Source organism: Diorhabda carinulata, chromosome 11 (genome assembly GCF_026250575.1).
Source record: "Diorhabda carinulata isolate Delta chromosome 11, icDioCari1.1, whole genome shotgun sequence".
Taxonomy (NCBI): Eukaryota; Metazoa; Arthropoda; class Insecta; order Coleoptera; family Chrysomelidae; genus Diorhabda; species Diorhabda carinulata.
The window spans coordinates 13,717,554-13,742,940 of NC_079470.1; the positions used below are offsets into that span (position 1 = coordinate 13,717,554).

Genomic DNA, 25,387 nt, shown 5'->3' on the forward strand with positions numbered 1-25,387 from the left:
ATTCTACAATAAAGACAATGATCTTCTGCCTATATTTGGTATTTGTTTTGTAACCAATTTAAAATAACTGGAATATACTTAAAAATATTTAATAATGAACAAAAAAACAATTTTGGAAGCTTTTTGGGTGTAGGGTTCGAAAAAAAATTTGCAATTGTCTGTCACATTTGGTCCCAAACCATCCCCAAAGAAAAATTCTCGGTGCGCCACTGCATGTAACTATACAGTCTATGGTTTTTAGATAAAATCGATTGGATAAATTCGTATCGATTATTTCATTAGAAAATTGATTAGCGATTTTCGATAATAATATTAATAATAAAAGCCAGATCAAAATTTACGGTTTTGGAAAACTATACGTTAATTAAAATTAAAAGAGTTAAAAAATTTTAATAAAAAGAAATATACTCAGCCGCAATATGTGTAAGAATAAGATTTGACGGTAATAAAAAAGAAGAAGACAATGACAGTTGTTTATTTTGAATTTTTAAAAACTGGTTTTTAGTTGTTAGGTCTAAAACAGCCGAGTTAAAATGGATTTAACATCGAACATGAGAGAAGATGATCTATTACGAGTTTTAAACGAATTAAACGTCAAACTTTGTAATCTTAATCCAAACGTAGTGAAAGCATGGTTTGATTTAGATGATGCCAATGTGAAAGATTTATTAAACTGGATGTGTACTTCACTTTCCAAACATAATTATATTTCACCATTGGAAATAGCAGAGTAAACACAATAAATATATTAAATTGATTATTACTACTTTGTTTACATTATTTTAGGTATAATTCCATAGATAATCCATTAAATAATGATGAATTGGAAGTTGAAAAAGAGCAATTAGATATGTTATATCCCGGTATATTCGACGTTGATTACAATATAATAGAATTAGAATTTCTTGAAGAAGATTTGTATCTAGCTCGAAATGAAGAAAGGAAACTTGATGAAGAGATAGAAAAAAATAGGTATTTATTTTATTGAATTTACTTGAAAGATAAATATTAAATGTATTTGTATATTTTAGGAAATTGGAGCAAAAACTTACTGAAGAATTGACAAAAAAAGTTAAAGAAGAAATAGAATCTTCTGTTAAATTGAGTAATAGTCGAAATAAATGTTTTTCGTTAGGTGAGAAATTAGATAATTTTAATTTGATGATACATAATCAACTATTGATGTATACAAAGGTTCTAAACCAGTTTGAATACGTAAGTATTGCAAATATTCTTATTAGTAATAATTGTATTATCGAATTTGTTTAGATACTTCATTTTTATCACAATTTTAATAGTTTCATATCATTATTTTTAAAGTAAATCATTAATTTCGCACTAGTTTAGAATTTATTATGAAACAGGACGTTTTTAAATAATTTTGCTATTAAAATTTAAAAAAATGCGTTTTTTTAAACTATTTGTGTTTCTCATGGTTACTTATACGAATGTATGAACCTTTTATGTACGAGGCTTGTCCATAAAATAAAGTCCCCAACGAATTTTCACCATAAAAAACATGTTTATCGACATTAAATATTGGAAAGCTTAGATTTCCTTCAATTTTACGACATAATCGCCTTTAGATCATTACATTATTGCATCTTTTATATGTGAGTTGTGTAGAGTATAATTAGCATCTCAAATGGAAGCTCAAACTTTCACAGCTACCAAGACAAGAATAAACGTTGTAAACAGCTTGTAGAAGAGAGAACTGGGAGAAAAGGAGCCAAGCTACACGCCAGTCTAGCAAAATCTAGCATAACAACGTTCCTAGGGTCCACAGCTTCTTCGGAACATTAATTTATGGACAACCCTCGTATTTAAAATTATTTTACCAAATTTAGTGAAATGAAATATTGTGCTTGTAGAGTGCATCTCCAAATTTTATAAACAATTTCAATATTGATTGCTACGAAGAAAAAATTAATAATTTATTTTATTTATTTAAATCGACAATAGTAGATAAATCTCGAGGAAGTAATTTACATTTAACAATCTTAATGGATGATACAATTGCTAACGATTTAGTCAATATGAAACATCGGTGAGTAATCATAATATACTATATACAGTGTGTCCCTAAAAATCGCAAAAATGAACAACTTTGTAATACCTCAAAACCCAAGCACTACATTTGACATTTTATGATTTTTTTTCGGCAGAATACTACAAAGTCGCCGTGGATATTTAGCTAAAATATTCGAAATCGAAAAGATAAAAGCGAAATTATCGTACTTGGAAGATATATGTATAGATAAGGTTTTGGTCAGCGATGAAAGGTAAGGTATACGATTTCTATTCTACACGTTGCAATTATCCCTTTTCAGCCTATTGAATGAAACTATCGTTTTGAAATTGGAAACGAAAGAGAGATTATGTGAAATGTTGGAGGAAGCAACTAAAAAATTCGCCGATAACCGAATAGCTGAAGTGGAATTGAAATACATTGAACAAGAAGTAGAATCTCACAGGTAAATCACAATTTTTATATTAATTCATTGTATTAAGTCAGGTGGAAACATATGAAATGTTTTTTTAGTGTTATTAGCACTTGGATTTAATTATTCTATTATAATTTACATACCTCAATATTCCTTAAACATTTTCTACTACAAGTTACATACCGTAACATTCCTTGAGCAAACATTATTATACAATTTGATGTCTTTTAGGTATTATAATGTTTTTGCTTTAGATTTATTAGGTTTTTGTTAACTTTACAGAAAATTTTGTTTGTTTTTTTGTCTTCTTGGAATTTTCCCTCAATTCATCTTAGATATCTTTTAGAAATTTTTGTGGAATGATTAAATTTTAGGGCCCATTTAAAGAATTTAGAAGAACTCGAAGGATCTTTAAGAGAAATGTTGGCACATTATTATTTATTATACACAATGTATGAACAAGAAAAAAAAGATTTGGAGAATTATAAAAATTTATTTAAGAAAACCATAAATTACATTAATAAAGATATGAATAACTGTATAACGAGGACTGTAAGTAAAAAAATATTGTTTAATTTTCCATTTCCAGTGATTGATTGAATTATTTTAAGGAAAAAATGAATAACATCATCGATAATTTTATATCAAACAATAATCGAATCAATCTAAGATTCATCGCACCCATTATAAAAATACTTTCACCGAATGAAAATAATTTCGATTTAAACAGAGCTTTCGAACTTGTTTCGGAATTTCATAGAGAAATAGATTTTTTGGAATCGAAATTATTTGGACAAGGTTTCGATAAATTCAAAACAACCGGTCGAGAATTGTGAGTATTTCGATTTGTTTATGAATAAAAGTGTGTTGTAAATTTGATTTTTAGACGGGAATCTATCAAAGTGTTTCGAAATTTTTTGATAAGCGGTCCGACGTACCGCGTACTTCTGATACCTAGCGAATTACTAATATTGATACGTAAAGTGGAGGATCTTTTAAAAAAGCAGCTGGAGTCGGTGAAATCCGCCATTAATATAGTTTCTTCTTCGGTAAACGCATTTTTATTAACAAGTCAACTGCCAAATACTTTTTTTTTGCATTTTCCACTAATTATGTTGATAATTTTTTTTTTATTTTTTTAGAAGGAAAATATTACAAAATGGCAAAATTACAAACGTCAGTTATGGATGTACTTCTGTGCTGATCCTAATAGATTGAATTATATTTTACAAGAGATTCAAGAAGAAGTTGAAAAATCGCACAATAAAAAATTTTAATTTTCTATTAGAAATCTAATAATTTGTATTTTAAATAAACTAAATATTATCTAAAAATTTTGTTTTATTTACCAATTAAAAAAATTTCTATACACTATTTAATAAATATTTGATTAGTCCTATTTATGATCAAACACAATTTCCCTTAACTCAAAATCGCTTTCTAATTTTAACCATAGATAAATAATTATATTTGAGTGTATACCACAAACAACATAACTTCTAGACGGTTCACATATATGATCTAAAATTGAATTAGGCCGTATGATTTATCCGTGATATAAGTCTATTATTAAAAATTGGGTTTTTCGACAACTTTTAGTTGGTTAAATTGTGTGATACACAGTTAAATATCACTTTTAACCATAGAAACCCAATAAGAAAGTCGACTATCATCAAAATTTCAACGAGAATATAAATGTGTCATTACTGTCAATTGTCAAGATAAATATTCATTTTAAATTTCCGAAACGCGTGTGTTCTAAATGGGGAGAATTGTGTAAAAATCAATGCTCAATATTAAATTATCGTTTGTGTGGAAAACATTTTTTGGAAAGTGATTTTACAAATTTCAATAAAAGACATTTGAAGTATCTATCCGATTTATTCTTACCTATTTCCATAGAACGTAAACAATAGAAGGTCAACTTGAATCTTAATTTCAGCAACACAAATTTAATTCTGTCACTTACCTAGAAATATGTCATTACTGTCAATGTCAATGGTCAGGATAATAAATAAAAATTTGTATTGTAAATAGGAGCACTTCCCAAACACTGTAAGTATATTTGGTATAATAAAATAAATAATTGCATGAGCTTATAAAATTTTATTAAAAAAAAACTATCCAACTACCAATTTATCTAAAATAAATCACAAAATAGGAGCTGGCATTTAAGCTAAATTTACATATTCATCACTGGTTGTCAACTGGACATGACTTTGAGGCATATTTTTATCTTCAAGCATATTTACATGAACTGGATTGTTTAAATCTATATTAAATTCGTTTGAGCTAAAATTACCTAAAAAAAAAACATCGATTCACTCAAGTTTTTTCACAATAAGGTTAAAAACATTTTTTCTTTGTATTGTTACCTGATAGAATTCTGTGTAAGTCTTTTATAATATCATCGAGCTGCGTCTGATTCAGTTTCATGGTGATCTTCGTGGAGGTATTATTATACAAAGACCTCTTCGGTCTAGAAAGTAGAGCTAGAGTAAATTCGCTTTCCGAAAGCGGCGTGTCATCGGTACCGAATTCCTGAAATATTTTAGACGAAATTACTCGATAATATAAAAGAATATTTAGTATATTTCTTACGAGGCACTTTCCGCTGACGCAATAGGCCTTTTTGGTAGACGCCATAGCTTTAGAACAATCCGTCCCGAATGGGAACCAACCGTCTTCACCGTTTACTAAATAAAATCTGTGGGAAATGAAATCGTCTTGGCAAGCTACTCGACACGATCTATCAGGATCCTCTGTCATAAAAAATGATTTGATCAAATTGAATATTTTCTCCTATCAGAAAACTTACCAACTGCCGGTGATATTTGCATACCAAGACCCGAAAGTCTTCTCACTTTTTCTTTGTATTTAGAACATATCATTGAAGCGTGTTGATAGGGCGTTTTCACCCTACTACACCCCTGAAAATATATCACGTTGGAGAAAAGAATATAGAACACTGTAAAATCTTTTGTGTACATAACATAAAATAACTATACTAATCAAATTTAGATTTAGCAAAGAAGAAGAAGATCTATATCTACACTCGTGAGCAAAAAAATCGACAACCCTGCAAGTCACTGCCAAAAAAACTGTTTTAATTTCACTATAACACTGTTTTCCCAATGACAGTCTTTTTATTAGTTATTTAGTTTTTGCGAGGACGGTTGGTACGCCTGATATCAGTAGTGGGAGGCTCTGGATTTTTATAGAATCAATTTATGGGAGATTTTTTTCGTTGTCTACATTCTAGAATCCGAATTATCGAGAAATCCTTTTTGTATAAATAGGTGCTGGTGTATTAGCGACGAAATCAATGAATAGACAAAAGTTTAGTAATAAATTTCAGTGTATAGTTTAGTAAATAGTGTTTAGTTAAGTGTATTAATTATGTAATGCTTCTAAATCGTTTTGATTTTAGGTTTCTTCTGATTTAAAATTAGTTTCTTTTATAATTTTCTAAATACAGACAAAATATGATTTTGATAAAGAATAAAATAAGTCGAAACGTCAAATTTTTATATCTGTCTTTAAAAAATTTTCAAAAAAAAATTAATTTTAAATCAAAAGAGACTTAAAATCGATAATATTTAAAAGCATGTTGTTGCCATTGATATAGAATCAATTTATGGGAGATTCTAGAATCTGAATTATCGAGAAATCCTTTTTGTATAAATAGGTGCTGGTTTACTAGCGACGAAATCAATGAATAGATAAAAGTTTATTAATAAATTTCAGTGTGTAGTTTAGTAAATAGTGATTAGTTAAGTGTATTAATTATTTAATGCTTCTAAATCGTTTTGATTTTAGGTTTCTTCTGATTTAAAATTAGTTTCTTTTATAATTTTCTAAATACAGACAAAATATGATTTTGATAAAGAATAAAATAAGTCGAAACGTCAAATTTTTATATCTGTCTTTAAAAAATTTTCAAAAAAAAATTAATTTTAAATCAAAAGAGACTTAAAATCGATAATATTTAAAAGCATGTTGTTGCCATTGATATAGAATCAATTTATGGGAGATTCTAGAATCTGAATTATCCAGAAATCCTTTTTGTATAAATAGGTGCTGGTTTACTAGCGACGAAATCAATGAATAGATAAAAGTTTATTAATAAATTTCAGTGTGTAGTTTAGTAAATAGTGATTAGTTAAGTGTATTAATTATTTAATGATTCTAAATCGTCTCGTTTTTAGGTTTCTTCTGATTTAAAATTAGTTTCTTCTATAATTTTCTAAATACAGACAAAATATGATTTTGATAAAGAATAAAATAAGTCGAAACGTCAAATTTTTATATCTGTCTTTAAAAAATTTTCAAAAAAAAATTAATTTTAAATCAAAAGAGACTTAAAATCGATAATATTTAAAAGCATGTTGTTGCCATTGATATAGAATCAATTTATGGGAGATTCTAGAATCTGAATTATCCAGAAATCCTTTTTGTATAAATAGGTGCTGGTTTACTAGCGACGAAATCAATGAATAGATAAAAGTTTATTAATAAATTTCAGTGTGTAGTTTAGTAAATAGTGATTAGTTAAGTGTATTAATTATTTAATGATTCTAAATCGTCTCGTTTTTAGGTTTCTTCTGATTTAAAATTAGTTTCTTCTATAATTTTCTAAATACAGACAAAATATGATTTTGATAAAGAATAAAATAAGTCGAAACGTCAAATTTTTATATCTGTCTTTAAAAAATTTTCAAAAAAAAATTAATTTTAAATCAAAAGAGACTTAAAATCGATAATATTTAAAAGCATGTTGCTGCCATTGATGTAGAATCAATTTATGGGAGATTTTTTTTCGTTGTCCACATTCTAGAATCCGAATTATCGAGAAATCCTTTTTGTATAAATAGGTGCTGGTGTATTAGCGACGAAATTGATGAAAAGATAAAAGTTTAGTAATAAATTTCAGTGTGTAGTTTAGTAAATAGTGTTTAGTTAAGTGTATTTAACGTAAGTGTTTAAATAAATTAAGTAGGTAAGTAATAAACGTGTATATAACCAAGTTATCGCCTCGATGTCTGAAGATGGTCTTCGAAACTAGCGTTAGACAGTGTAATTTCGAGCATTGGAGTAAATAGTGTGTTCAATATGAAGTAATTCTCCAAGAATAATAGATATAGATACTTACAAATTTATCCGGTTGACATAACTGAATACTGGACCTGTTGTACTTTTTATTTTTGACTAATCGTATCCCCGAACCGGGCGATATACAATTATAATGACAACCGCTGGCACTTTTCCATCTAACAGCACCTTCTCGTCCCCTTAAACCCGTTCTCCAACTCAAATCATTATCGAATCTATCGTTCGGACAAAAATCCGGAGATTGCGCGAAAGCCGCTTCCTCCAAAGGATCGCAAACGAATTCTTCGCATCTACCTAAACAAAACCAAGTTCGTTTCGAATTTAATCAAGAAAAATTTTCATTTGGGCGCACCTTTGATGCAATAATTCGATTTCCCGTATCGGTTTCTTCTTATTTGGCAAGTAGTACCGTCCGGAAACGTCCATCCGCGACTTCTGGTGCTTCCGTTACGTTTTTCACACCAAACAAGACACGCTTCTTCGGCTAAAATAAACACGTCACTCAATAAGTCGTCCGACCGACACACAGATGGCGATACCGTTCCGCCAAAGTGCCAACTGTCAAAAAACTAGTGAAGTTTCGTGACATTTAGGTTAGTTAGTGACAAGTGACGGTAATTTATCGAATCGTGCACGTTCTGGTCGTCCAATTGAGTTTCAATTGTGTCCAAAAGGGGGAAAAACAATAGAGAAAACTGTATAGAGACAAATACAAAGCACCGAAACAAAAATTATACTTCGTACAGACCAGATCTGGTTCCCGATCGCGAAAAAATGATCGCCGATGAGAAATTTGGCTCGAATGGGCGAAAAACTTACCGTCCGAACTGATTTTTTGCATTCCCGATCCTGTTAAATCGCCGTCGACTTCCTTAGCGCGAGTACAAATTTTATCGGCGAATTCCTTGATCGTTAACCTCGGTACGTTCGAACATTGTTCGGCTATGCAAGTTGAGTGACGTTGCGATGGACCTTCGCAGTCGGTTCCCGATCCTTGCGGTCTAATAAAACGAATCAATTTCCAAGTTTTTTTTTCGCGTATTCAGTTTACTTACCTAGGGTTGTTGCAAACCCTTTCGGATACTATGATACCGGTACTACCCGATCTGAGTCTGCCTTCCTCGCCGAATAGACAACCGGAAGCGCAATCGCCGGATTGTTTCCATTTACTCCATCCCCCGTGCACTTGACCGAGCCTCGTAGCCGACGTGTACGCCGAGGATAATATCAGTCCTTTGAGGACGCATTTTCCGCCTCTGCACCACTGGAAAACGGAAATTTTCTTTATTTTTTACCCCGTTATTATTGGAATCGACTGTTGTCGGTTTGGGGTTTAGAGTGAATACGAACGAAGAATGTTTCGTACCATGTTGTTGCCGCATACGGTGCCTTCGAGTGCCGGATGTGACGTCCACGTGTATCTTTCCCTTTCGCAATGTAAATCTCTGCAAACGTCGTTCAGGGGTTGTTGACCGGAATGTCTACTTCCTTTGCCGTATTTCAGCATACCTGACATTGAATAAAGGGCAATATTCACTAGACGATAATGGAATTGAAAAATATCTGTGAGCTAATATGGAAAATTGTACATTCTAAGTTCGTTTTGACTCATCGATTTGGCTCTCGCAACAAAAATGTTATTTCACGGTATATGAATACAATATGAGTTGAATTTTATTATATTTTGGCTCGGTATTACTTTTTTATGTACGCAACTTTCTTCATAACCCCGGTATATAATATTTTTCACATAAAAAAGTCATTAATTTATCATATTTCGAAACGGACGAATTTCAAATTGAATCGGTTTCATTTCGAAATAGATTTTCTCGTATAACTTTCTTAATAACCCCGGTATATAATTTTATTTACTCAAAAATGGATTTTCGTAGTATCTGAATACAATATGAGTCGTTCATTTATCATATTTCGAAACGGACGATTTTCAAATTGAATCGGTTCCATTTCGAAATAGATTTTCTCGTATAACTTTCTTAATAACCCCGGTATATAATTTTATTTACTCAAAAATGGATTTTCGTAGTATCTGAATACAATATGAGTCAATTATTTATCATATTTCGAAACGGACGATTTTCAAATTGAATCGGTTCCATTTCGAAATAGATTTTCTCGTATAACTTTCTTAATAACCCCGGTATATAATTTTATTCACTCAAAAATGGATTTTCGTAGTATCTGAATACAATATGAGTCAATTATTTATCATATTTCGAAACGGACGATTTTCAAATTGAATCGGTTCCATTTCGAAATAGATTTTCTCGTATAACTTTCTTAATAACCCCGGTATATAATTTTATTTACTCAAAAATGGATTTTCGTAGTATCTGAATACAATATGAGTCAATTATTTATCATATTTCGAAACGGACGATTTTCAAATTGAATCGGTTCCATTTCGAAATAGATTTTCTCGTATAACTTTCTTAATAACCCCGGTATATAATTTTATTTACTCAAAAATGGATTTTCGTAGTATCTGAATACAATATGAGTCAATTATTTATCATATTTCGAAACGGACGATTTTCAAATTGAATCGGTTCCATTTCGAAATAGATTTTCTCGTATAACTTTCTTAATAACCCCGGTATATAATTTTATTCACTCAAAAATGGATTTTCGTAGTATCTGAATACAATATGAGTCAATTATTTATCATATTTCGAAACGGACGATTTTCAAATTGAATCGGTTCCATTTCGAAATAGATTTTCTCGTATAACTTTCTTAATAACCCCGGTATATAATTTTATTTACTCAAAAATGGATTTTCGTAGTATCTGAATACAATATGAGTCAATTATTTATCATATTTCGAAACGGACGATTTTCAAATTGAATCGGTTCCATTTCGAAATAGATTTTCTCGTATAACTTTCTTAATAACCCCGGTATATAATTTTATTTACTCAAAAATGGATTTTCGTAGTATCTGAATACAATATGAGTCAATTATTTATCATATTTCGAAACGGACGATTTTCAAATTGAATCGGTTCCATTTCGAAATAGATTTTCTCGTATAACTTTCTTAATAACCCCGGTATATAATTTTATTCACTCAAAAATGGATTTTCGTAGTATCTGAATACAATATGAGTCGTTCATTTATCATATTTCGAAACGGACGATTTTCAAATTGAATCGGTTCCATTTCGAAATAGATTTTCTCGTATAACTTTCTTAATAACCCCGGTATATAATTTTATTTACTCAAAAATGGATTTTCGTAGTATCTGAATACAATATGAGTCAATTATTTATCATATTTCGAAACGGACGATTTTCAAATTGAATCGGTTCCATTTCGAAATAGATTTTCTCGTATAACTTTCTTCGTAACCCCGGTATATAATTTTATTTAATCAAAAATGGATTTTCGTAGTATCTGAATACAATATGAGTCGTTCATTTATCATATTTCGAAACGGACGATTTTCAAATTGAATCGGTTTCATTTCGAAATAGATTTTCTCGTATAACTTTCTTAATAACCCCGGTATATAATTTTATTTAATCAAAAATGGATTTTCGTAGTATCTGAATACAATATGAGTCAATTATTTATCATATTTCGAAACGGACGATTTTCAAATTGAATCGGTTCCATTTCGAAATAGATTTTCTCGTATAACTTTCTTCGTAACCCCGGTATATAATTTTATTTACTCAAAAATGGATTTTCGTAGTATCTGAATACAATATGAGTCAATTATTTATCATATTTCGAAACGGACGATTTTCAAATTGAATCGGTTCCATTTCGAAATAGATTTTCTCGTATAACTTTCTTAATAACCCCGGTATATAATTTTATTTACTCAAAAATGGATTTTCGTAGTATCTGAATACAATATGAGTCAATTATTTATCATATTTCGAAACGGACGATTTTCAAATTGAATCGGTTCCATTTCGAAATAGATTTTCTCGTATAACTTTCTTAATAACCCCGGTATATAATTTTATTCACTCAAAAATGGATTTTCGTAGTATCTGAATACAATATGAGTCAATTATTTATCATATTTCGAAACGGACGATTTTCAAATTGAATCGGTTCCATTTCGAAATAGATTTTCTCGTATAACTTTCTTAATAACCCCGGTATATAATTTTATTTACTCAAAAATGGATTTTCGTAGTATCTGAATACAATATGAGTCAATTATTTATCATATTTCGAAACGGACGATTTTCAAATTGAATCGGTTCCATTTCGAAATAGATTTTCTCGTATAACTTTCTTAATAACCCCGGTATATAATTTTATTTACTCAAAAATGGATTTTCGTAGTATCTGAATACAATATGAGTCAATTATTTATCATATTTCGAAACGGACGATTTTCAAATTGAATCGGTTCCATTTCGAAATAGATTTTCTCGTATAACTTTCTTAATAACCCCGGTATATAATTTTATTCACTCAAAAATGGATTTTCGTAGTATCTGAATACAATATGAGTCGTTCATTTATCATATTTCGAAACGGACGATTTTCAAATTGAATCGGTTCCATTTCGAAATAGATTTTCTCGTATAACTTTCTTAATAACCCCGGTATATAATTTTATTTACTCAAAAATGGATTTTCGTAGTATCTGAATACAATATGAGTCAATTATTTATCATATTTCGAAACGGACGATTTTCAAATTGAATCGGTTCCATTTCGAAATAGATTTTCTCGTATAACTTTCTTCGTAACCCCGGTATATAATTTTATTTAATCAAAAATGGATTTTCGTAGTATCTGAATACAATATGAGTCGTTCATTTATCATATTTCGAAACGGACGATTTTCAAATTGAATCGGTTTCATTTCGAAATAGATTTTCTCGTATAACTTTCTTAATAACCCCGGTATATAATTTTATTTAATCAAAAATGGATTTTCGTAGTATCTGAATACAATATGAGTCGTTCATTTATCATATTTCGAAACGAACGAATTTCAAATTGAATCGGTTCCATTTCGAAATAGATTTTCTCGTATAACTTTCTTAATAACCCCGGTATATAATTTTATTCACTCAAAAATGGATTTTCGTAGTATCTGAATACAATATGAGTCAATTATTTATCATATTTCGAAACGGACGAATTTCAAATTGAATCGGTTCCATTTCGAAATAGATTTTCTCGTATAACTTTCTTCGTAACCCCGGTATATAATTTTATTTAATCTAAAATGGATTTTCGTAGTATCTGAATACAATATGAGTCGTTCATTTATCATATTTCGAGACGAACGATTTTCAAATTGAATCGGTTCCATTTCGAAATAGATTTTCTCGGATAACTTTCTTCGTAACCCCGGTATATAATTTTATTTAATCTAAAATGGATTTTCGTAGTATCTGAATACAATATGAGTCGTTCATTTATCATATTTCGAAACGAACGAATTTCAAATTGAATCGGTTCCATTTCGAAATAGATTTTCTCGTATAACTTTCTTAATAACCCCGGTATATAATTTTATTCACTCAAAAATGGATTTTCGTAGTATCTGAATACAATATGAGTCAATTATTTATCATATTTCGAAACGGACGAATTTCAAATTGAATCGGTTCCATTTCGAAATAGATTTTCTCGTATAACTTTCTTCGTAACCCCGGTATATAATTTTATTTAATCTAAAATGGATTTTCGTAGTATCTGAATACAATATGAGTCGTTCATTTATCATATTTCGAGACGAACGATTTTCAAATTGAATCGGTTCCATTTCGAAATAGATTTTCTCGTATAACTTTCTTCGTAACCCCGGTATATAATTTTATTTAATCTAAAATGGATTTTCGTAGTATCTGAATACAATATGAGTCGTTCATTTATCATATTTCGAGACGAACGATTTTCAAATTGAATCGGTTCCATTTCGAAATAGATTTTCTCGTATAACTTTCTTAATAACCCCGGTATATAATTTTATTTAATCAAAAATGGATTTTCGTAGTATCTGAATACAATATGAGTCAATTATTTATCATATTTCGAAACGGACGATTTTCAAATTGAATCGGTTCCATTTCGAAATAGATTTTCTCGTATAACTTTCTTCGTAACCCCGGTATATAATTTTATTTAATCTAAAATGGATTTTCGTAGTATCTGAATACAATATGAGTCGTTCATTTATCATATTTCGAGACGAACGATTTTCAAATTGAATCGGTTCCATTTCGAAATAGATTTTCTCGTATAACTTTCTTCGTAACCCCGGTATATAATTTTATTTAATCTAAAATGGATTTTCGTAGTATCTGAATACAATATGAGTCGTTCATTTATCATATTTCGAGACGAACGATTTTCAAATTGAATCGGTTCCATTTCGAAATAGATTTTCTCGTATAACTTTCTTCGTAACCCCGGTATATAATTTTATTTAATCTAAAATGGATTTTCGTAGTATCTGAATACAATATGAGTCGTTCATTTATCATATTTCGAGACGAACGATTTTCAAATTGAATCGGTTCCATTTCGAAATAGATTTTCTCGTATAACTTTCTTCGTAACCCCGGTATATAATTTTATTTAATCTAAAATGGATTTTCGTAGTATCTGAATACAATATGAGTCGTTCATTTATCATATTTCGAGACGAACGATTTTCAAATTGAATCGGTTCCATTTCGAAATAGATTTTCTCGTATAACTTTCTTCGTAACCCCGGTATATAATTTTATTTAATCTAAAATGGATTTTCGTAGTATCTGAATACAATATGAGTCGTTCATTTATCATATTTCGAGACGAACGATTTTCAAATTGAATCGGTTCCATTTCGAAATAGATTTTCTCGTATAACTTTCTTCGTAACCCCGGTATATAATTTTATTTAATCTAAAATGGATTTTCGTAGTATCTGAATACAATATGAGTCGTTCATTTATCATATTTCGAGACGAACGATTTTCAAATTGAATCGGTTCCATTTCGAAATAGATTTTCTCGTATAACTTTCTTCGTAACCCCGGTATATAATTTTATTTAATCTAAAATGGATTTTCGTAGTATCTGAATACAATATGAGTCGTTCATTTATCATATTTCGAGACGAACGATTTTCAAATTGAATCGGTTCCATTTCGAAATAGATTTTCTCGTATAACTTTCTTCGTAACCCCGGTATATAATTTTATTTAATCTAAAATGGATTTTCGTAGTATCTGAATACAATATGAGTCGTTCATTTATCATATTTCGAGACGAACGATTTTCAAATTGAATCGGTTCCATTTCGAAATAGATTTTCTCGTATAACTTTCTTCGTAACCCCGGTATATAATTTTATTTAATCTAAAATGGATTTTCGTAGTATCTGAATACAATATGAGTCGTTCATTTATCATATTTCGAGACGAACGATTTTCAAATTGAATCGGTTCCATTTCGAAATAGATTTTCTCGTATAACTTTCTTAATAACCCCGGTATATAATTTTATTTAATCTAAAATGGATTTTCGTAGTATCTGAATACAATATGAGTCGTTCATTTATCATATTTCGAGACGAACGATTTTCAAATTGAATCGGTTCCATTTCGAAATAGATTTTCTCGTATAACTTTCTTCGTAACCCCGGTATATAATTTTATTTAATCTAAAATGGATTTTCGTAGTATCTGAATACAATATGAGTCGTTCATTTATCATATTTCGAGACGAACGATTTTCAAATTGAATCGGTTCCATTTCGAAATAGATTTTCTCGTATAACTTTCTTCGTAACCCCGGTATATAATTTTATTTAATCTAAAATGGATTTTCGTAGTATCTGAATACAATATGAGTCGTTCATTTATCATATTTCGAGACGAACGATTTTCAAATTGAATCGGTTCCATTTCGAAATAGATTTTCTCGTATAACTTTCTTCGTAACCCCGGTATATAATTTTATTTAATCTAAAATGGATTTTCGTAGTATCTGAATACAATATGAGTCGTTCATTTATCATATTTCGAGACGAACGATTTTCAAATTGAATCGGTTCCATTTCGAAATAGATTTTCTCGTATAACTTTCTTCGTAACCCCGGTATATAATTTTATTTAATCTAAAATGGATTTTCGTAGTATCTGAATACAATATGAGTCGTTCATTTATCATATTTCGAGACGAACGATTTTCAAATTGAATCGGTTCCATTTCGAAATAGATTTTCTCGTATAACTTTCTTAATAACCCCGGTATATAATTTTATTTAATCAAAAATGGATTTTCGTAGTATCTGAATACAATATGAGTCAATTATTTATCATATTTCGAAACGGACGATTTTCAAATTGAATCGGTTCCATTTCGAAATAGATTTTCTCGTATAACTTTCTTCGTAACCCCGGTATATAATTTTATTTAATCTAAAATGGATTTTCGTAGTATCTGAATACAATATGAGTCGTTCATTTATCATATTTCGAGACGAACGATTTTCAAATTGAATCGGTTCCATTTCGAAATAGATTTTCTCGTATAACTTTCTTCGTAACCCCGGTATATAATTTTATTTAATCTAAAATGGATTTTCGTAGTATCTGAATACAATATGAGTCGTTCATTTATCATATTTCGAGACGAACGATTTTCAAATTGAATCGGTTCCATTTCGAAATAGATTTTCTCGTATAACTTTCTTAATAACCCCGGTATATAATTTTATTTAATCTAAAATGGATTTTCGTAGTATCTGAATACAATATGAGTCGTTCATTTATCATATTTCGAGACGAACGATTTTCAAATTGAATCGGTTCCATTTCGAAATAGATTTTCTCGTATAACTTTCTTCGTAACCCCGGTATATAATTTTATTTAATCTAAAATGGATTTTCGTAGTATCTGAATACAATATGAGTCGTTCATTTATCATATTTCGAGACGAACGATTTTCAAATTGAATCGGTTCCATTTCGAAATAGATTTTCTCGTATAACTTTCTTCGTAACCCCGGTATATAATTTTATTTAATCTAAAATGGATTTTCGTAGTATCTGAATACAATATGAGTCGTTCATTTATCATATTTCGAGACGAACGATTTTCAAATTGAATCGGTTCCATTTCGAAATAGATTTTCTCGTATAACTTTCTTCGTAACCCCGGTATATAATTTTATTTAATCTAAAATGGATTTTCGTAGTATCTGAATACAATATGAGTCGTTCATTTATCATATTTCGAGACGAACGATTTTCAAATTGAATCGGTTCCATTTCGAAATAGATTTTCTCGTATAACTTTCTTCGTAACCCCGGTATATAATTTTATTTAATCTAAAATGGATTTTCGTAGTATCTGAATACAATATGAGTCGTTCATTTATCATATTTCGAGACGAACGATTTTCAAATTGAATCGGTTCCATTTCGAAATAGATTTTCTCGTATAACTTTCTTCGTAACCCCGGTATATAATTTTATTTAATCTAAAATGGATTTTCGTAGTATCTGAATACAATATGAGTCGTTCATTTATCATATTTCGAGACGAACGATTTTCAAATTGAATCGGTTCCATTTCGAAATAGATTTTCTCGTATAACTTTCTTCGTAACCCCGGTATATAATTTTATTTAATCTAAAATGGATTTTCGTAGTATCTGAATACAATATGAGTCGTTCATTTATCATATTTCGAGACGAACGATTTTCAAATTGAATCGGTTCCATTTCGAAATAGATTTTCTCGTATAACTTTCTTCGTAACCCCGGTATATAATTTTATTTAATCAAAAATGGATTTTCGTAGTATCTGAATACAATATGAGTCGTTCATTTATCATATTTCGAAACGGACGATTTTCAAATTGAATCGGTTCCATTTCGAAATAGATTTTCTCGTATAACTTTCTTAATAACCCCGGTATATAATTTTATTTACTCAAAAATGGATTTTCGTAGTATCTGAATACAATATGAGTCAATTATTTATCATATTTCGAAACGGACGATTTTCAAATTGAATCGGTTCCATTTCGAAATAGATTTTCTCGTATAACTTTCTTCGTAACCCCGGTATATAATTTTATTTAATCTAAAATGGATTTTCGTAGTATCTGAATACAATATGAGTCGTTCATTTATCATATTTCGAGACGAACGATTTTCAAATTGAATCGGTTCCATTTCGAAATAGATTTTCTCGTATAACTTTCTTAATAACCCCGGTATATAATTTTATTTAATCTAAAATGGATTTTCGTAGTATCTGAATACAATATGAGTCGTTCATTTATCATATTTCGAGACGAACGATTTTCAAATTGAATCGGTTCCATTTCGAAATAGATTTTCTCGTATAACTTTCTTCGTAACCCCGGTATATAATTTTATTTAATCTAAAATGGATTTTCGTAGTATCTGAATACAATATGAGTCGTTCATTTATCATATTTCGAGACGAACGATTTTCAAATTGAATCGGTTCCATTTCGAAATAGATTTTCTCGTATAACTTTCTTCGTAACCCCGGTATATAATTTTATTTAATCTAAAATGGATTTTCGTAGTATCTGAATACAATATGAGTCGTTCATTTATCATATTTCGAGACGAACGATTTTCAAATTGAATCGGTTCCATTTCGAAATAGATTTTCTCGTATAACTTTCTTCGTAACCCCGGTATATAATTTTATTTAATCTAAAATGGATTTTCGTAGTATCTGAATACAATATGAGTCGTTCATTTATCATATTTCGAGACGAACGATTTTCAAATTGAATCGGTTCCATTTCGAAATAGATTTTCTCGTATAACTTTCTTCGTAACCCCGGTATATAATTTTATTTAATCTAAAATGGATTTTCGTAGTATCTGAATACAATATGAGTCGTTCATTTATCATATTTCGAGACGAACGATTTTCAAATTGAATCGGTTCCATTTCGAAATAGATTTTCTCGTATAACTTTCTTAATAACCCCGGTATATAATTTTATTTAATCAAAAATGGATTTTCGTAGTATCTGAATACAATATGAGTCAATTATTTATCATATTTCGAAACGGACGATTTTCAAATTGAATCGGTTCCATTTCGAAATAGATTTTCTCGTATAACTTTCTTCGTAACCCCGGTATATAATTTTATTTAATCTAAAATGGATTTTCGTAGTATCTGAATACAATATGAGTCGTTCATTTATCATATTTCGAGACGAACGATTTTCAAATTGAATCGGTTCCATTTCGAAATAGATTTTCTCGTATAACTTTCTTCGTAACCCCGGTATATAATTTTATTTAATCTAAAATGGATTTTCGTAGTATCTGAATACAATATGAGTCGTTCATTTATCATATTTCGAGACGAACGATTTTCAAATTGAATCGGTTCCATTTCGAAATAGATTTTCTCGTATAACTTTCTTAATAACCCCGGTATATAATTTTATTTAATCTAAAATGGATTTTCGTAGTATCTGAATACAATATGAGTCGTTCATTTATCATATTTCGAGACGAACGATTTTCAAATTGAATCGGTTCCATTTCGAAATAGATTTTCTCGTATAACTTTCTTCGTAACCCCGGTATATAATTTTATTTAATCTAAAATGGATTTTCGTAGTATCTGAATACAATATGAGTCGTTCATTTATCATATTTCGAGACGAACGATTTTCAAATTGAATCGGTTCCATTTCGAAATAGATTTTCTCGTATAACTTTCTTCGTAACCCCGGTATATAATTTTATTTAATCTAAAATGGATTTTCGTAGTATCTGAATACAATATGAGTCGTTCATTTATCATATTTCGAGACGAACGATTTTCAAATTGAATCGGTTCCATTTCGAAATAGATTTTCTCGTATAACTTTCTTCGTAACCCCGGTATATAATTTTATTTAATCTAAAATGGATTTTCGTAGTATCTGAATACAATATGAGTCGTTCATTTATCATATTTCGAGACGAACGATTTTCAAATTGAATCGGTTCCATTTCGAAATAGATTTTCTCGTATAACTTTCTTCGTAACCCCGGTATATAATTTTATTTAATCTAAAATGGATTTTCGTAGTATCTGAATACAATATGAGTCGTTCATTTATCATATTTCGAGACGAACGATTTTCAAATTGAATCGGTTCCATTTCGAAATAGATTTTCTCGTATAACTTTCTTCGTAACCCCGGTATATAATTTTATTTAATCTAAAATGGATTTTCGTAGTATCTGAATACAATATGAGTCGTTCATTTATCATATTTCGAGACGAACGATTTTCAAATTGAATCGGTTCCATTTCGAAATAGATTTTCTCGTATAACTTTCTTCGTAACCCCGGTATATAATTTTATTTAATCTAAAATGGATTTTCGTAGTATCTGAATACAATATGAGTCGTTCATTTATCATATTTCGAGACGAACGATTTTCAAATTGAATCGGTTCCATTTCGAAATAGATTTTCTCGTATAACTTTCTTAATAACCCCGGTATATAATTTTATTTAATCAAAAATGGATTTTCGTAGTATCTGAATACAATATGAGTCGTTCATTTATCATATTTCGAGACGAACGATTTTCAAATTGAATCGGTTCCATTTCGAAATAGATTTTCTCGTATAACTTTCTTCGTAACCCCGGTATATAATTTTATTTAATCTAAAATGGATTTTCGTAGTATCTGAATACAATATGAGTCGTTCATTTATCATATTTCGAGACGAACGATTTTCAAATTGAATCGGTTCCATTTCGAAATAGATTTTCTCGTATAACTTTCTTCGTAACCCCGGTATATAATTTTATTTAATCTAAAATGGATTTTCGTAGTATCTGAATACAATATGAGTCGTTCATTTATCATATTTCGAGACGAACGATTTTCAAATTGAATCGGTTCCATTTCGAAATAGATTTTCTCGTATAACTTTCTTCGTAACCCCGGTATATAATTTTATTTAATCTAAAATGGATTTTCGTAGTATCTGAATACAATATGAGTCGTTCATTTATCATATTTCGAGACGAACGATTTTCAAATTGAATCGGTTCCATTTCGAAATAGATTTTCTCGTATAACTTTCTTCGTAACCCCGGTATATAATTTTATTTAATCTAAAATGGATTTTCGTAGTATCTGAATACAATATGAGTCGTTCATTTATCATATTTCGAGACGAACGATTTTCAAATTGAATCGGTTCCATTTCGAAATAGATTTTCTCGTATAACTTTCTTCGTAACCCCGGTATATAATTTTATTTAATCTAAAATGGATTTTCGTAGTATCTGAATACAATATGAGTCGTTCATTTATCATATTTCGAGACGAACGATTTTCAAATTGAATCGGTTCCATTTCGAAATAGATTTTCTCGTATAACTTTCTTCGTAACCCCGGTATATAATTTTATTTAATCTAAAATGGATTTTCGTAGTATCTGAATACAATATGAGTCGTTCATTTATCATATTTCGAGACGAACGATTTTCAAATTGAATCGGTTCCATTTCGAAATAGATTTTCTCGTATAACTTTCTTCGTAACCCCGGTATATAATTTTATTTAATCAAAAATGGATTTTCGTAGTATCTGAATACAATATGAGTCGTTCATTTATCATATTTCGAAACGGACGATTTTCAAATTGAATCGGTTCCATTTCGAAATAGATTTTCTCGTATAACTTTCTTAATAACCCCGGTATATAATTTTATTTACTCAAAAATGGATTTTCGTAGTATCTGAATACAATATGAGTCAATTATTTATCATATTTCGAAACGGACGATTTTCAAATTGAATCGGTTCCATTTCGAAATAGATTTTCTCGTATAACTTTCTTAATAACCCCGGTATATAATTTTATTCACTCAAAAATGGATTTTCGTAGTATCTGAATACAATATGAGTCGTTCATTTATCATATTTCGAAACGGACGATTTTCAAATTGAATCGGTTCCATTTCGAAATAGATTTTCTCGTATAACTTTCTTAATAACCCCGGTATATAATTTTATTTACTCAAAAATGGATTTTCGTAGTATCTGAATACAATATGAGTCAATTATTTATCATATTTCGAAACGGACGATTTTCAAATTGAATCGGTTCCATTTCGAAATAGATTTTCTCGTATAACTTTCTTCGTAACCCCGGTATATAATTTTATTTAATCAAAAATGGATTTTCGTAGTATCTGAATACAATATGAGTCGTTCATTTATCATATTTCGAAACGGACGATTTTCAAATTGAATCGGTTTCATTTCGAAATAGATTTTCTCGTATAACTTTCTTAATAACCCCGGTATATAATTTTATTTAATCAAAAATGGATTTTCGTAGTATCTGAATACAATATGAGTCGTTCATTTATCATATTTCGAAACGAACGAATTTCAAATTGAATCGGTTCCATTTCGAAATAGATTTTCTCGTATAACTTTCTTAATAACCCCGGTATATAATTTTATTCACTCAAAAATGGATTTTCGTAGTATCTGAATACAATATGAGTCAATTATTTATCATATTTCGAAACGGACGAATTTCAAATTGAATCGGTTCCATTTCGAAATAGATTTTCTCGTATAACTTTCTTCGTAACCCCGGTATATAATTTTATTTAATCTAAAATGGATTTTCGTAGTATCTGAATACAATATGAGTCGTTCATTTATCATATTTCGAGACGAACGATTTTCAAATTGAATCGGTTCCATTTCGAAATAGATTTTCTCGTATAACTTTCTTCGTAACCCCGGTATATAATTTTATTTAATCTAAAATGGATTTTCGTAGTATCTGAATACAATATGAGTCGTTCATTTATCATATTTCGAGACGAACGATTTTCAAATTGAATCGGTTCCATTTCGAAATAGATTTTCTCGTATAACTTTCTTCGTAACCCCGGTATATAATTTTATTTAATCTAAAATGGATTTTCGTAGTATCTGAATACAATATGAGTCGTTCATTTATCATATTTCGAGACGAACGATTTTCAAATTGAATCGGTTCCATTTCGAAATAGATTTTCTCGTATAACTTTCTTCGTAACCCCGGTATATAATTTTATTTAATCTAAAATGGATTTTCGTAGTATCTGAATACAATATGAGTCGTTCATTTATCATATTTCGAGACGAACGATTTTCAAATTGAATCGGTTCCATTTCGAAATAGATTTTCTCGTATAACTTTCTTCGTAACCCCGGTATATAATTTTATTTAATCTAAAATGGATTTTCGTAGTATCTGAATACAATATGAGTCGTTCATTTATCATATTTCGAGACGAACGATTTTCAAATTGAATCGGTTCCATTTCGAAATAGATTTTCTCGTATAACTTTCTTCGTAACCCCGGTATATAATTTTATTTAATCTAAAATGGATTTTCGTAGTATCTGAATACAATATGAGTCGTTCATTTATCATATTTCGAGACGAACGATTTTCAAATTGAATCGGTTCCATTTCGAAATAGATTTTCTCGTATAACTTTCTTAATAACCCCGGTATATAATTTTATTTAATCAAAAATGGATTTTCGTAGTATCTGAATACAATATGAGTCGTTCATTTATCATATTTCGAGACGAACGATTTTCAAATTGAATCGGTTCCATTTCGAAATAGATTTTCTCGTATAACTTTCTTCGTAACCCCGGTATATAATTTTATTTAATCTAAAATGGATTTTCGTAGTATCTGAATACAATATGAGTCGTTCATTTATCATATTTCGAGACGAACGATTTTCAAATTGAATCGGTTCCATTTCGAAATAGATTTTCTCGTATAACTTTCTTAATAACCCCGGTATATAATTTTATTTAATCAAAAATGGATTTTCGTAGTATCTGAATACAATATGAGTCGTTCATTTATCATATTTCGAGACGAACGATTTTCAAATTGAATCGGTTCCATTTCGAAATAGATTTTCTCGTATAACTTTCTTAATAACCCCGGTATATAATTTTATTTAATCAAAAATGGATTTTCGTAGTATCTGAATACAATATGAGTCGTTCATTTATCATATTTCGAGACGAACGATTTTCAAATTGAATCGGTTCCATTTCGAAATAGATTTTCTCGTATAACTTTCTTAATAACCCCGGTATATAATTTTATTTACTCAAAAATGGATTTTCGTAGTATCTGAATACAATATGAGTCAATTATTTATCATATTTCGAAACGGACGATTTTCAAATTGAATCGGTTCCATTTCGAAATAGATTTTCTCGTATAACTTTCTTAATAACCCCGGTATATAATTTTATTTACTCAAAAATGGATTTTCGTAGTATCTGAATACAATATGAGTCAATTATTTATCATATTTCGAAACGGACGATTTTCAAATTGAATCGGTTCCATTTCGAAATAGATTTTCTCGTATAACTTTCTTAATAACCCCGGTATATAATTTTATTCACTCAAAAATGGATTTTCGTAGTATCTGAATACAATATGAGTCAATTATTTATCATATTTCGAAACGGACGATTTTCAAATTGAATCGGTTCCATTTCGAAATAGATTTTCTCGTATAACTTTCTTAATAACCCCGGTATATAATTTTATTTACTCAAAAATGGATTTTCGTAGTATCTGAATACAATATGAGTCAATTATTTATCATATTTCGAAACGGACGATTTTCAAATTGAATCGGTTCCATTTCGAAATAGATTTTCTCGTATAACTTTCTTAATAACCCCGGTATATAATTTTATTTACTCAAAAATGGATTTTCGTAGTATCTGAATACAATATGAGTCAATTATTTATCATATTTCGAAACGGACGATTTTCAAATTGAATCGGTTCCATTTCGAAATAGATTTTCTCGTATAACTTTCTTAATAACCCCGGTATATAATTTTATTCACTCAAAAATGGATTTTCGTAGTATCTGAATACAATATGAGTCGTTCATTTATCATATTTCGAAACGGACGATTTTCAAATTGAATCGGTTCCATTTCGAAATAGATTTTCTCGTATAACTTTCTTAATAACCCCGGTATATAATTTTATTTACTCAAAAATGGATTTTCGTAGTATCTGAATACAATATGAGTCAATTATTTATCATATTTCGAAACGGACGATTTTCAAATTGAATCGGTTCCATTTCGAAATAGATTTTCTCGTATAACTTTCTTCGTAACCCCGGTATATAATTTTATTTAATCTAAAATGGATTTTCGTAGTATCTGAATACAATATGAGTCGTTCATTTATCATATTTCGAGACGAACGATTTTCAAATTGAATCGGTTCCATTTCGAAATAGATTTTCTCGTATAACTTTCTTCGTAACCCCGGTATATAATTTTATTTAATCAAAAATGGATTTTCGTAGTATCTGAATACAATATGAGTCAATTATTTATCATATTTCGAAACGGACGATTTTCAAATTGAATCGGTTTCATTTCGAAATAGATTTTCTCGTATAACTTTCTTCGTAACCCCGGTATATAATTTTATTTACTCAAAAATGGATTTTCGTAGTATCTGAATACAATATGAGTCGTTCATTTATCATATTTCGAAACGGACGATTTTCAAATTGAATCGGTTTCATTTCGAAATAGATTTTCCCGTATATCTTTCTTAATAACCCCGGTATCGAAATAATTTTTTAAAAACAAACAAAAATAAATAAATTTATAGTGAAATATTTCGATTGCTGTCATTTTTCTAACCAAAATTTGGGGAAATTTAGTTTTACAAACGTAAAAATAAAACGCTTCAATCAATTTATAGGTTATGTAATTAATCAATATTATTCATG

General features: G+C 29.4%; 2 protein-coding genes across 3 annotated transcripts in view; one reads left to right on the forward strand and one right to left on the reverse strand.

Annotated features, from left to right (window-relative positions):
- The first annotated feature begins 465 nt into the window (after positions 1–465).
- LOC130899713 (uncharacterized) lies at positions 466–3,778 on the forward strand. The gene is made up of 10 exons (XM_057809862.1): positions 466–730; positions 787–972; positions 1,032–1,215; positions 1,872–2,047; positions 2,166–2,282; positions 2,331–2,474; positions 2,819–2,996; positions 3,056–3,276; positions 3,331–3,493; positions 3,587–3,778. The coding sequence occupies exons 1-10, from the start codon at positions 534–536 to the stop codon at positions 3,719–3,721; spliced, it is 1,701 nt and encodes a 566-aa protein (XP_057665845.1). The 5' UTR covers positions 466–533; the 3' UTR covers positions 3,722–3,778.
- Positions 3,779–4,530: 752 nt separating this feature from the next.
- The window catches only part of LOC130899710 (A disintegrin and metalloproteinase with thrombospondin motifs adt-1-like), a 37,239-nt gene continuing 16,382 nt past the window's right edge, over positions 4,531–25,387 (reverse strand). For both annotated transcript variants that reach the window (XM_057809850.1, XM_057809852.1), the window contains 9 exons: positions 8,923–9,065; positions 8,612–8,820; positions 8,376–8,557; positions 7,909–8,040; positions 7,597–7,850; positions 5,263–5,374; positions 5,046–5,206; positions 4,820–4,985; positions 4,531–4,746 (listed from right to left, as the gene is read on the reverse strand). In XM_057809850.1, the coding sequence (XP_057665833.1) occupies positions 4,616–4,746; positions 4,820–4,985; positions 5,046–5,206; positions 5,263–5,374; positions 7,597–7,850; positions 7,909–8,040; positions 8,376–8,557; positions 8,612–8,820; positions 8,923–9,065 (1,490 nt within the window). In that variant the 3' untranslated portion in view covers positions 4,531–4,615. The remainder of the gene's footprint in view (positions 4,747–4,819; positions 4,986–5,045; positions 5,207–5,262; positions 5,375–7,596; positions 7,851–7,908; positions 8,041–8,375; positions 8,558–8,611; positions 8,821–8,922; positions 9,066–25,387) is intronic.